This window comes from Asterias amurensis, chromosome 3 (assembly GCF_032118995.1).
Source record: "Asterias amurensis chromosome 3, ASM3211899v1".
NCBI lineage: Eukaryota > Metazoa > Echinodermata > Asteroidea > Forcipulatida > Asteriidae > Asterias > Asterias amurensis.
In genome coordinates this window covers 23,974,163-23,986,672 of record NC_092650.1, presented here as the reverse complement: position 1 = coordinate 23,986,672, position 12,510 = coordinate 23,974,163, and the positions used below count along the sequence as shown (strand labels likewise).

Sequence of the window (12,510 nt, the reverse complement as noted above, 5' to 3'; positions counted from 1 at the left end):
AAAATTACTTCACAGGGAGCCGTTTCTCACAGTGTTTTATATAATCAACCTCTCCCCACCATTACTCGTTACCAAGTAAAGTTTTATGCTAATAAATATTTTTAGTAATTACCAATAGTGTCCACTGCCTTCAAGACTCTGCTCGATTCAAAGCGTTGGGCCATGAACTATTCTCTGTCGTTAAGGTTGTGGAAACTATTGGTAATTGTCAAAGACTATAGTCTTCTCACTTGGTGTATTTCAATATATGCACAAAATAACAAACCTGTGAAAATTTGAGCTCAATTGGTCGTCGAAGTTGCGAGATAATAATGAAAGAAAAAACACCCTTGTCACACAAAGTTGTGTGCTTTCAGATGCTTGATTTCGAGACCTCAAATTCTAAATCTGAGGTCTCGAAATCAAATTCGATGAAAATTACTTCTCTCTCGGAAACTACGTCACTTCAGAGGGAGCTGTTTCTCGCAATTTTTTATACTATCAACCTCTCCCCATTACTCATTACCAAGTAAGGTTTTGTGCTTATAATTTTTTGAAAGCACACAACTTCGTGTGACGATTTTTTTTTTTTCATTGTTACCTCGCAAGTTCGATGACCGATTGAGCTCAAATTTTCACAGGTTTGTTATTTTATGCATACGTTTAGATACACCAACTGTGAAGACTAATCTTTGACAATTACCAATAGTGTCCACTGTCTTTAACAGTTGGGTGAAAATAATTCTGGGGTAATTTGTGCTCCTCGAGTTGGTCTTTGAAAAGCGTTTGTAACCGTTTTTTATAAAATGCATATGGGTAGAAAGATGTCAAAGTAGAATACAATGATCCACACAAACATGCCTCGAAATTGCGTGGTTTTCCTTTTACCTCGTCGACTAACACGTCGGCCATTTATGGGGGTCAAAATTTTGACTCCCATAAATGGCCGACCATGTTAGTTCGCACAGTAGAAGGAAAACCACGCAATTTCGAGGCAAACTTGTGTGGATCATTGTATTCTACTTTTAAAACATCTTTCCAACCATATGCATTTTATAAAAAACGGTTACAAACACTTTTGTTTTGACCAACTCGTCCGATCCAAGGCAACGTGTTCCTTTAATTAAAAATTTGTTAGCTCTGCACTCAAATGAAATGTTTCAGGAGGTGAATGGTGAATATCTTCTCAAGAAAAGATTTACTTAAAACTTGCTAAGCAAAGAGTTACCTTAACCTAAAACAATTTATTCTAGAGTTTTTCGGAGAGGGGGGAAATTAAACTTTATTTAAAAAATTGCGAGGATTAAGCTTTGCATTCTTCAAGGGGTAAGTTCAGCATTGTTATCATATTTGGGCCAAATATTTAAAAAGGAATGAGGGGTAAGTTCAGCATATTTGTTTTTTACTTGGCCAAATATTGAAATAGACACAAGGGGTAAGTCCAGTATTTTTATCAAGTTTGGGCCGAATATTGTATTTTTCTTTTTTTTTTGGGGGGGGGGGGTGCAAATATGGAAATAGACACAAGTGTTTTTATGAAATTTTAGCCAAATTTTGAAACAGACACAAGGGGCAAGTCCAGCATTTTATTCAAATTTGGGCCAAATATTGACACTGACACAAGGGGTAAGTAAGTCCAGCATTTTTATCAAAGTTGGGCCAAATATTGAAATAGGCACAAGGGGTAAGTCCATCATTTTGTTCAAATTTAAGCAAAATATGGCAAAGATTGAAAAAGACACCAGGGGTTAGTCCAGTATTTTTATCAAATTTGAGCGAAATATGGAAAAGACACAATGGGTAAGTGCAGCTTTTTTGTGGGGGGGGGGGGCAAATATTGAAAAAGAAACAAAGGGTAAGTCCAGGTTTTTTTTAATCAAATTTTGACCAAATTTTGAAAAAGACACAAGGGGCAACTCCAGCATTTTTATCAAATTTTGGTCAAATATTGCAAAAGACACAAGGGGTGTAAGTCCAGCATTTTTATCAAATTTGAGCCAAATATTGAAAAAGACACAAGGGGTAAGTCCAGCATTTTTTTTTTTTTGAAATTTGGGCCAAATATTGAAAAAAACACCAGGGGCAAACTCCAGTATTTTTTTATCAAATTTGAGCAAAATATGGAAAAGACACAAGGGGTAAGTCCAGTATTTTCATCAAATTTGAGCGAAATATTGAAAAAGGCACAAAGGGTATGTGTAGCATTTTTATCAAAGTAGTCCAAATATTAGAAAAAGACACAAGAGGTAAGTCAAGCATTTTTATCAAATTTGGGCCAAATATTGAAAAAGACACACGGGGTAAGTCCAGTATTTTGATCAAAATTATATATCGACATCAGTTCATGTTTAAATAAAAATTCAAGTTTATTGTGGTTACATGATGACACAGTTACAAAAAGAAAATTGGAAGCTCATTGGTAGAGAAATCTGTTTAAATACTAGTATCGTTATTCACTTTATGTTGATGTTTATGTTACAATAAATGTATGACAATAGATGCCATAATTGCGGGCAAATTGCATTTGGGCTTGGATGGCTGCTTAAAGGAACACGTTGCCTTGGAGCGGTCGAGTTGGTCTTTGAAAAGCGTTTGTAACCGTTTTTTATAAAATGCATATGGGTAGAAAGATGTTGTAAAAGTAGAATACAATGATCCACACAAACATGCCCCGAAATTGCGTGGTTTTCCTTTTACCTCGTCGACTAACACGTCGGCCATTTATGGGGGTCAAAATTTTGACTCCCATAAATGGCCGACCATGTTAGGTCGCACAGTAGAAGGAAAACCACGCAATTTCGAGGCAAACTTGTGTGGATCATTGTATTCTACTTTTAAAACATCTTTCCAACCATATGCATTTTATAAAATACGGTTACAAACGCTTTTGTTTTGACCAACTCGTCCGATCCAAGGCAACGTGTTCCTTTAATATCATATCATTGCAACCTATCATTTACAGTGATTATGCAAAACAGCTGTACAGCAATCACGCTTTGTTATGACAACGACATAATTATGAGTCAATCTGTTTTCTTTTTCCGGTAATTTCATTTTCTGCCTCTAGAAATTGTCCATCACACTAAGGTTCGGGTAATTTCTCATAACAGACGGATATATCAAATCAGGATTAATAATTATTGATCATCTACACCAATCTCTTCAGAGGAGGTGGGGGGGGGGAATTATGTCCTGCCTTCCTAAAGCCTCCCCATTGCCTCGTTATAAAGAGTTTCCTCTACTTAATACACACATTCTGCGGATATTCTGCAGATATTCTGCAGTCTACACTGTGACTTTCCAGACATTGAACTTCACGTTGGACTTCATGATGAATGACAGAATACTACAGCGAGGGTTATGACCTGAGAACGAAACCAGGCCGGGCTGTGCGTCCATTGGCCTACATATCTGTACATCTATCTATCTCCCTACACAGCCAGCACAGTGGGGGGTAAACACTCGCCAGGTATAGATTGACAAACACCATTAGTAACCGTTTAAAAATATCCAAACTCCAAATCACGTTTATGACATTTGCAAAAAAGGGGGGGGTGTAGAAAAAGGAAAACAAGGGTAGAGTGCATTGAATTATTCCGCCTCGATCAGCGAGGAACTAATGGAATTTGCCAGAATGGTTGTCGGGAGAAGAAGCTTAATGAACACTTGAAATCTCTCTACAAATGTCAAACGTTGGATTCTTTTACATGACGATGACTGCAAGTATGTCAGTCCCAATCACTCCGTGTATAAATATATTGAACTGTTGGTTTCTACTCAACGTTTTAAAACCGTCGCTCAAATACTCAACCGTTGAATTGTCCCTGCATAACAACATGGACATAGTGTGATATTACACACATTCGGACTTGTTATGTTTTAACACAATATTTAACTTTTGCTGCTAGTCTATAAAACAGAGATTTGTGCTTCGCAGCCGAACTAGTCCCGAGAAGCATTAACCTCCCTAGCTATTTATTCTTCAGTTCAGATGAACTATATCATGCACAAGCAGAACATGAACAGCACATACATGAACATTTGAGAAAAAGCCACCATTCTGATGGATTGGATAGTCATTAAGAGCTCACCGAGGAAGGGAGTGGGGTTTGTGGTCGCAATCTGTGTTTCCTTTTAAAGAAAGTGGCGCAGCAACACCATCCTATTGGCAAAGTGTGATATGATCACACCATAAACCATGCCTCACAGTACTATAGAGATAGACAAGACCATTGTTAGAGGCTCGTCCGGAATTCATTGGCCGGGTTTTACCTCTATATTTCTGCAAGAAAGTGGAAAGCTGTGGTTTGCCTTTTCACAGTGTTACAAAGAGGAGGTAACAATTTTTGTTATACTTGGTACTTGATCGTATTCTACAGACAGCTTCAAGTTCAAAGAGGGAATAAAACTAGGTTTGATATGAATACCAAAGTGAAATTATGAAATTTAGGTGAATGATGATATTTGGTAAATGAGAACATTTATAAAGGAAAACTTGTAGGTAAGAATGTATGTGCATTATTGTAAGGGATAACAGCATTGAAATAAATGTTACTGATATACCTAGAAAGAAAATTTGGTAAATGAGAAACTGTTGTATTTATGAGCAAATCTAGGTCAATGAGAAACAATAAAGGTAAACCAATGTTTCAGCTTTTAAAGGCAGTGGACACTATTGGTTATTGTCAAAGACTAGCCTTCACAGTTGGTGTATCTCAACATATGCATAAAATAACAAACCTGTGAAAATTTGAGCTCAATCGGTCGTAGAAGTTGTTGAGATAATAATGAAAGAAAAAACACCCTTGTCACACGAAGTTGTGTGCGTTTAGATGGTTGATTTCGAGACCTCAAGTTCTAAACTTGAGGTCTCGAAATCAAATTCGTGGAAAATGACTTCTTTCACGAAAACTACGTCACTTCAGAGGGAGCCGTTTCTCACAATGTTTTATACTATCAACCTCTCCCCATTACTCGTATTCAAGAAAGGTTTTATGATGATAACTATTTTGAGTAATTACCAATAGTGTCCACTGCCTTTAAGCTGGAAGTAGCAATAAACCCCATGCATACAAGTAACATGAGAATGTGAAGCATTGACTAGATAGCATGAGGATAGCTTTATAGCTTCCACAGTTAATATCTGTGTTAACTGAACATGAACACTTGCTTTTACATTTACTGCCATGGTATTACAAGGCATGAATCATTGAAGTCAATGACAACATCGAGGGGCTAGCTTTCAGGGACGAGTAGAGTATGACACACACAAAAATGTAGTTAAATAATGAACAATTGTACGTTGCACACTTGATTGAACAATGGGTGCAGGGGTGGATTTCACAAAGGTAGTCCTAACTTAGGACTAGTCTTAGGCAATGCTAAGAGATAGGACCAGTCCCAAGTTAGGATGAGTTACTGGTCCTAACTTAGGACCAGTCCTATCTCTTAGCATTGCTTAGGACTAGTCCTAAGTTAGGACTACCTTTGCGAAATCCACCCCAGGTTGCATATTGGAAATAGTGTTTTTAGCAATTATAAGAACTAGGTGTGTGAAATACAAAGGTTCTTTTCGAACCACGACTTTGGCTTCAACTAGGCTTGGGCACTGTCCGCCTGTTTGAATTTCTGTTTTGAAAGTGTAGGTAATCAAAGTTAAAGCTCAAAAGCTGGAAAGGGCAATCATCTGAGTCAGAATTAGGAGCTGTGGCTGTGGCTTAGTGTTGAAGCATAGGGAGCCCATAGCAACAGCCTTAACAACGGCCAAAGCTGTAGCCACTACTTATTAGGACATGGCCATGACCTTGGTAAAGCATACCACACCAAAGATTTGCAAGACTATACTTCACATTTTAATAGATGTTAAATTTGCATCGAGATAAAGAATATTAATTTTGGTTTTACCCATATACACCGAATGGTGTTAGCACTGTATACTCAGTACTGTCCCAAGTCCTGTGAAAAAAACCACAGGCCTAATACTCGAGCTGGATTTGAACCCACGGCCTTTGCAATTCTAGAGCAGTGTCTTACCAACTAGACTTCACATCTTATCCCGCATAATGCAAAAGAAAATACAAGTTTGAAAGCAAAACAGGGTTATTGTCTTCCATTCACAATGACTTTCCTCGGCTCAAGATGACAACACCGAAACAGGGGAAAAGAAAGAGCGAGAGAATAAGATAGCAACCCCCAGTTGGGGGTGGCCATAAGAATCCAGGGTTCTTAGGATATGAGTCAAGTAACTAGGTGTGGAGGACTGGGGGGAGGGGGGGGGGGGTAGAGGATTAACTGACAGGGTCGTGTACATCATGTAATTAGTCAGTCTGACATGGAGCCCACTGTCATAATTACTAAGGTTTGTTAAGGACTGACGTGAGCATGATTCTATCAACTATGACGGCTGATGTATTACTGTACTCTGAGAGTGGTGTCGCTCAAACAATGCCTTTTTTTTCTATGACTAAGGAAAACTGTTCAACGCTGACACCCAATTTTTACATGACCTTATTTGAACATGCTGTTTTGGGGGAGTTTGAAATAATTGTAACAACTGTGGTACACTAACACATTAGTATAAAATGAACTTTCCAGCCGTAAAGTTTTAATGCAACTTACTTTCCAAATATGAACAAAATGATATTAAAAAACTGTTATACCGCGTGATACAGCTCGGGTTTATTTGCATGATTATCTAAAAACAGTCCATAATTCTATTTTCCATGACGACTGTAAGCCCTATATATGTAAATGGTTGTATTAGTTTAACAATAATTTGTTCATTTATTGGTTGCACTCTCCAGTCTGTTGTTATTACTAGAGCTCATGGGAATTGTTTTACTTCCCTCAAACGATTTTTGAGATAGGTCAAGCATAGAGAAAGGACCACAGACCTTTCTCTATGGGTCAAGCAACCTTCTATCAACAAAACAAATTAGACCATGATACTCCTTAAAGGCATGGACACTGTTGCTAATTACTAAAAAATAATCATTAGCATACAAACTAACTTGGTTACAAGCAATGGGGAGAGGTTGATAGTATAAAACAGCTCCCTCTGAAGTAACGCAGTTGTGGAGAAACAGGTAATTTCTCACTCAAATATTAAAAGACTTCAGGCTTGAAGCCTTTCATTTGGCATCTGAAAGCACACAAGTTTGTGCAACAAGGCTGTCTTCTTTGGTGGTTCTCTTAAAGGTGTCCAGTGCCTTTAACACTTTAAGGGAAAGACATCTCATGTTAGACCAATGACGACATTGTCCATCGGTCTACACAGGCCATAGCTTTTAGGAAGACATTATGAAATCTGGAAGACAATCAACAATTAATTCACAGCTAATTTTCAAACTGACATAATTATTATATAAGCTTCGCTTAAGTTTGACGATTCGCCAAAGCCTTTGGTTTATGTGAAAAATATGACTGAGTTTGTAGACCAGGGCCCAATTTTATAAAGCTGTTTAGCAGAAAATACTGCATAGCATATTTCTTTGCTAAGCAAAAAAAGACTGGGCACCAGTTGCAACTTTGTAAACTTTATGGATCTTTGACTGGTAACCAGTTTGTGTTAAGCAAGATTTTTCTGTGCTAGGCACTTTGTTATGCTTACAGGCTTCCTGAAAATTGGCCCTGTACCTGTTTGACAAATCAAAGGTGGGCAATGGAGTGACTAACAGAAACCATGCCAGTACCACGCAGACAGCTCTGAAGAGGTTAATAGATTAAAGTAAAACTGACAACGGACAAACCGCTTCCCAGGTCATATCATAAACTTGGGTGTGATCCATTGGCCCAATTTCATAGAGATGCTTAAGCAGAAAGTATTGCGTAACATTTTTCTGTGATGGGCAGGATACCAGTCACAAATTGTACAAGTAACATGGTAGTTTGGCGTGTAACCTTTATCTGGTAAGCAAACTTTTGTTGCACTTAGCTACTTTTTCTGCTTAAGCAGCTGTATGAAATTCGGACCTGTTGAATGGTTTTTGACTGGTATCCAAGCACAGAGATATTGACAAATAAGGATACTGCCAACATTTGGGCTTGCAAGCACTTGAATGCAGAGGTCGCAAGTTCAAGTCCACGCTCTAGTCAAGATTTCCTTGTTCGAACCAAAATAATCAAAAATACATCTGTTAAGTCTTTGATGAGAGAACGGACAGTACAACTTCAGTATTAAAATTCTCGCTGAGTTTTTACGTTTGCTTTTTATGAGTTAATAGAATATATTCACATTGATGCATTATAAAATGCTTCTAGTTGCAAAACCCAATCTCACCTAATGGTTATAAATACAAAAATTAATTACATTTCTACATAATTACGGATTAAAGCTCTGTAAAGAACGTAAATACATTTAAAACTTACAACAAAAATAAAATAATAAACTCTCAACACTAAAATTGAGAATAATTCTCCACAAATCTTGTCCAAACAAAGGTAAACATTCTCTTAGCAACCATTTATAAGCTCAAAAGTTTAAAACTTTTGGTCCCATTTTTTTTTTATAAAACCAATTTTTTTCTACTTTTCTAGTTCTCTGTAAGTATGGAAGACATGGATTTTCAGACTTACTAATTTTCTGCAAGTTATTTTTCTGAACCCTCCGCTTTGGACCATAAACAGAAGTTGAGAAAAGTTTTCCGCTACCCAATCTTGTAGCTTCAGAATGAGTGGCTGTGGCTGTATCGTCATGGGAACATGCATTGAAGCATGGGATGCTCATTACAACAACCTTAGCAACAGCTGTAGCCAAAGCAAGAAAGCCACTTAATATTTTTTTCTTCTGGTCTTTATAAATTTCATTTGGGTAACTTTTTGGCTAAGCTCAACTTCACAAAGAGCGACGGACATTTCCGAATTAAGCATCATTTTATGCTTTCCCTTTTTAATGTTCAGTTCAATTCATAATTTACTTCAAATTTTGCTTGGAATACTTTTTAAAGTGTCCATAACATAAATGTTTCTTCAGAAAACCTTACAGGACCCTCTGGCGCTTTAAACATTTTATTTCCCCCCAAAAAGAGTTTGTCCTCTTTTTATGTTTGTCAAGATATGCGAGAGTCATAAGGCAAGATTATATCCTTAAAAAATAAACAACAAAAAACAAATAAGTTAGCACCATCATTTAAGAATGGTTGTTGGTGGTTTTACTGTTACATATTTACACACGTACAAGGACTACAAATTCTATCAAAGCCATAAGACATTTTGCTTTTTGTAAAATTGCTTTTTTTTGGTCAGTGCTTTTACAAATGGCAGTCAATTTATAGACTAATAATTTACACTGTAAAAAAATCTGCCCCCGAGAAGTACTTGCTCGGCTGCATTTTTGTATAAGGCCATTTTGTTGTCTACTTATAAAAGGTACTTGGGGAGGTAACCTGTTGCTTTAAGAGAAGAATAGAATATATAAAACAAAACAAAATAGCAGTTCTTTTTCAAAACCACAATTTATCACACCTCTAAAGAGATTTGTTCATGGTGCTTCTTGGATTTCATGTTTAAGCTTTTAACCTCGATAAGTATTATCTCATCCATAGTCCCCCCTCCCCCAACAACAAATCTTGGCAGAGGGAATTGTGCTATGTCATAGTACATCACTTGCCAATACATTCATCCCATGTATCTTTGTATGTAAATTAAACTGCATAGTTTACCAGTCATCAAACACAGATTTCCTTCATGATTAGTCCTACATCTTTCAGAAAAATCAAAAACTAGTATCCAATCTTGAGCCTCCAATTTTTTTCCTCTTTTTCTTACAATGAAACAAAGTGCATTTATTTGTTTATAGGTTATCTACAAAATAAGCTTGATTAAAATAAATAAGACTTGTTAAGACACTGACGATATTTATAACACTACAGTTTTGACTGCAAGTGCACTTGCTATTTTGTGACGAGTTGTACGTGGAGCTTTGTAGCATGGGTTTGTTGAGAGACTAACTGACTTCCGAAAATTTTGAGTTTTATTCTTTGCCCAAACACACTTTATATGATTTCAGTGATATTATACCAATGCCACACTGCTGTAGCAAACCGAGTACTTAACTGCAAAGTGCGTCTAATAAAGAACCTTATTTTGACGTTGAGCAGATTTGCTCTTAAAAGACAGGTTGTCAGTCGTCAAGTTCTTGGTAATTTGACATGAGTGGTTGACTATCTGTAAAACACAACTATACTTCATTCAGACCTTTAATCAGGGTGTGTATGTGACCTTTACCATTAGGCCTATTCATCATACTATCCGGTTCCCTGTATACAGTAACAATGATTAACACTCATTCTCATTACGGGCTCAGACTATTGTCCACCTTCCAGCCTCAGTTTGGTTTAGGTTCGTTTGAACGAAGGCACAATAAAAATGGTGGCTCTTCGATGGAGGTGTACTTTAAGTAACCAACACTGTACCTTCCCATCACGGAAACAAAATCATGAAACTTCAAAAGTTCTGGATGAAGCGTCTTCCTATCAAGTGTCATGAAACCCAAGCTCTGGATTTCCCTCGTCTTAAAACCGTTTTCTCCTCCGATTAATCGTCTTAGCTTATGACACATGACCCCCTAACAGCTGTCTCTGTCTCACAACCAAAGCCTTAGTCCGTGATCCACGACTCCTAATTAAGATGGACATCCCCACGTAAGGTAGGGGGGGGGGGAACGATGTCCACACGGTTTAGCGTAACATGAACATTCAACATAGCCGGGGTCTTTCATTCTCTCTCCTCGTTCTTGTCAAAGTTCTTTCTCACTTTGTAGAGGTTGCTGGTTTTGTACACTGGCATGACTTCTTGATGTTTGGGCAAGGGGGTCTTTCCCTCCCAGTCTCAGATCTGATGAAGTTCTTGCCTCGTTTCTCAGCGTTAATGACTTAATTTGTCCCGAGAAGAAACTGCCTTTCCACGGCGGAAACTTTTTACTCTGTAGGGAGAGTACGTCCAACTTGACTACCCCCGTGGGACCCTGTAGACAGGGCTACACTGACGAGATAAACACGTAGCCCAAGGGTTGTCTGGGATATCCACAACAGTTTGTGAGAAAAGCATTCATTTGTAAACGTGTCAATGACACCTTGAAACCTCTGGGGGTGCGAGGGCAGGGGGGGGGGGGTACTAAGTAGGGCGTGGCTATAAACCCATGACACTGCTACGCCTTAGTTGACCAGGTTGATCATTCCCCACACATGTCAGACCTGAAAATAAAAAGAAACCACAAAAGCAATAAATATATATTACAGAATGACTTATGGCACTTTCGCAATGAATAGCGCAGCCAAAGTATGCCCATGAGAGGAAATATTGCCAGTAATTGATTGATGTCTTCATTGTCCGATTATTTGGGTGTGTGTGTTCTCCGTGTAATCGTGCGACACACTTTTAGTCCGGGTGTCATCCTGTCCCTTAATTGGATGACAGGGGGGGGGGGGTAGTGGTACCAGACATCCTCCCACGTTACACCGACTGACATCTTGTCCGATTAAGGAAATGCACAATTTATGTAGAAGTTGTTTAAATGGATCAACAGCCGGTGATCTCTTGCTTAATAACTTTGACCAAAAATGAAATCTGTCTCTTCAAATATGGCACACTGAATAAAGCTGAAATTGTTGCCAAATTTAACACAAAACAAATTTTTGGGGGCAGATTTTTGAATATTTTGCTTTCAAGCCAGAGTAGAGCACTGTACACAAAGGTACAGGTAAAGCACTGTATTGCATATTGAATGCAACTGGTCCCCATTTAAATGTTTGCTAAGTAACATACACATTTCCTGAGGGGTACCGGTAGTTGCCAGATCTTTCTGATTTGCAAAGACCAAACGGCCAAACGTTTGTTTAGATTTAGCGTGATCACTAATAACAGATTGAATGTCTATTGTGCTACTTGTCTGATGATCAGAAAATCAACGTTGAACATGATGCCCAGAGTAAAGCTCAATGATTCAACGGCAACTGCTTAAAGGACACCAGTGAAAAAATTGCAAGACGTAACAGCTGCTTGGCCTTAAAGATCATCTCACTGCATTTTGGCAACCAGATACCAAGTGTCTGGTGTAAACTTCAGATACTTTAGAAACAATTTGTGATGTAAGCACTTAAAGACAGTGGACACTATTGGTCATTGTCAAAGACTAGTCTTCACAGTTGGTGTATCTCAACATATGCATTAAATAACAAACCTATGAAAATTTGAGCTCAATCAGTCATCGAAGTTGCGAGATAATAATGAAAGGAAAAAACACCCTTGTCACACGAAGTTGCGTGCGTTTACATGGTTGATTTCGAGACTTCAAGTTCTAAATCTGAGGTCTCGAAATCAAATTCGTGGAAAATTACTTCTTCCTCGGAAACTATGTCACTTCAGAGGGAGCCGTTTCTCACAGTGTTTTATACCATCAACCTCTCCCTATTACTTGTAATCGAGAAAGGTTTTATGCTAATAATTATTTTGAGTAATTACCAATAGTGTCCACTGCCTTTAATTCTCTTGAAAAGGAATGTTGCCTTTTATGATTTGGAACTTATTCTTCAT

General features: G+C 37.9%; 1 protein-coding gene across 9 annotated transcripts in view; it reads right to left on the bottom strand.

Moving 5' to 3' along the window:
- Positions 1-9,093: 9,093 nt before the first annotated feature.
- LOC139934666 (puratrophin-1-like) overlaps positions 9,094-12,510 on the bottom strand; it is a 112,455-nt gene continuing 109,038 nt past the window's right edge. For all 9 annotated transcript variants that reach the window (XM_071929001.1, XM_071929005.1, XM_071929006.1 and 6 more), the window contains one exon: positions 9,094-11,171. In XM_071929001.1, coding sequence (XP_071785102.1) covers positions 11,107-11,171 — 65 coding nt within the window. In that variant the 3' untranslated portion in view covers positions 9,094-11,106. The remainder of the gene's footprint in view (positions 11,172-12,510) is intronic.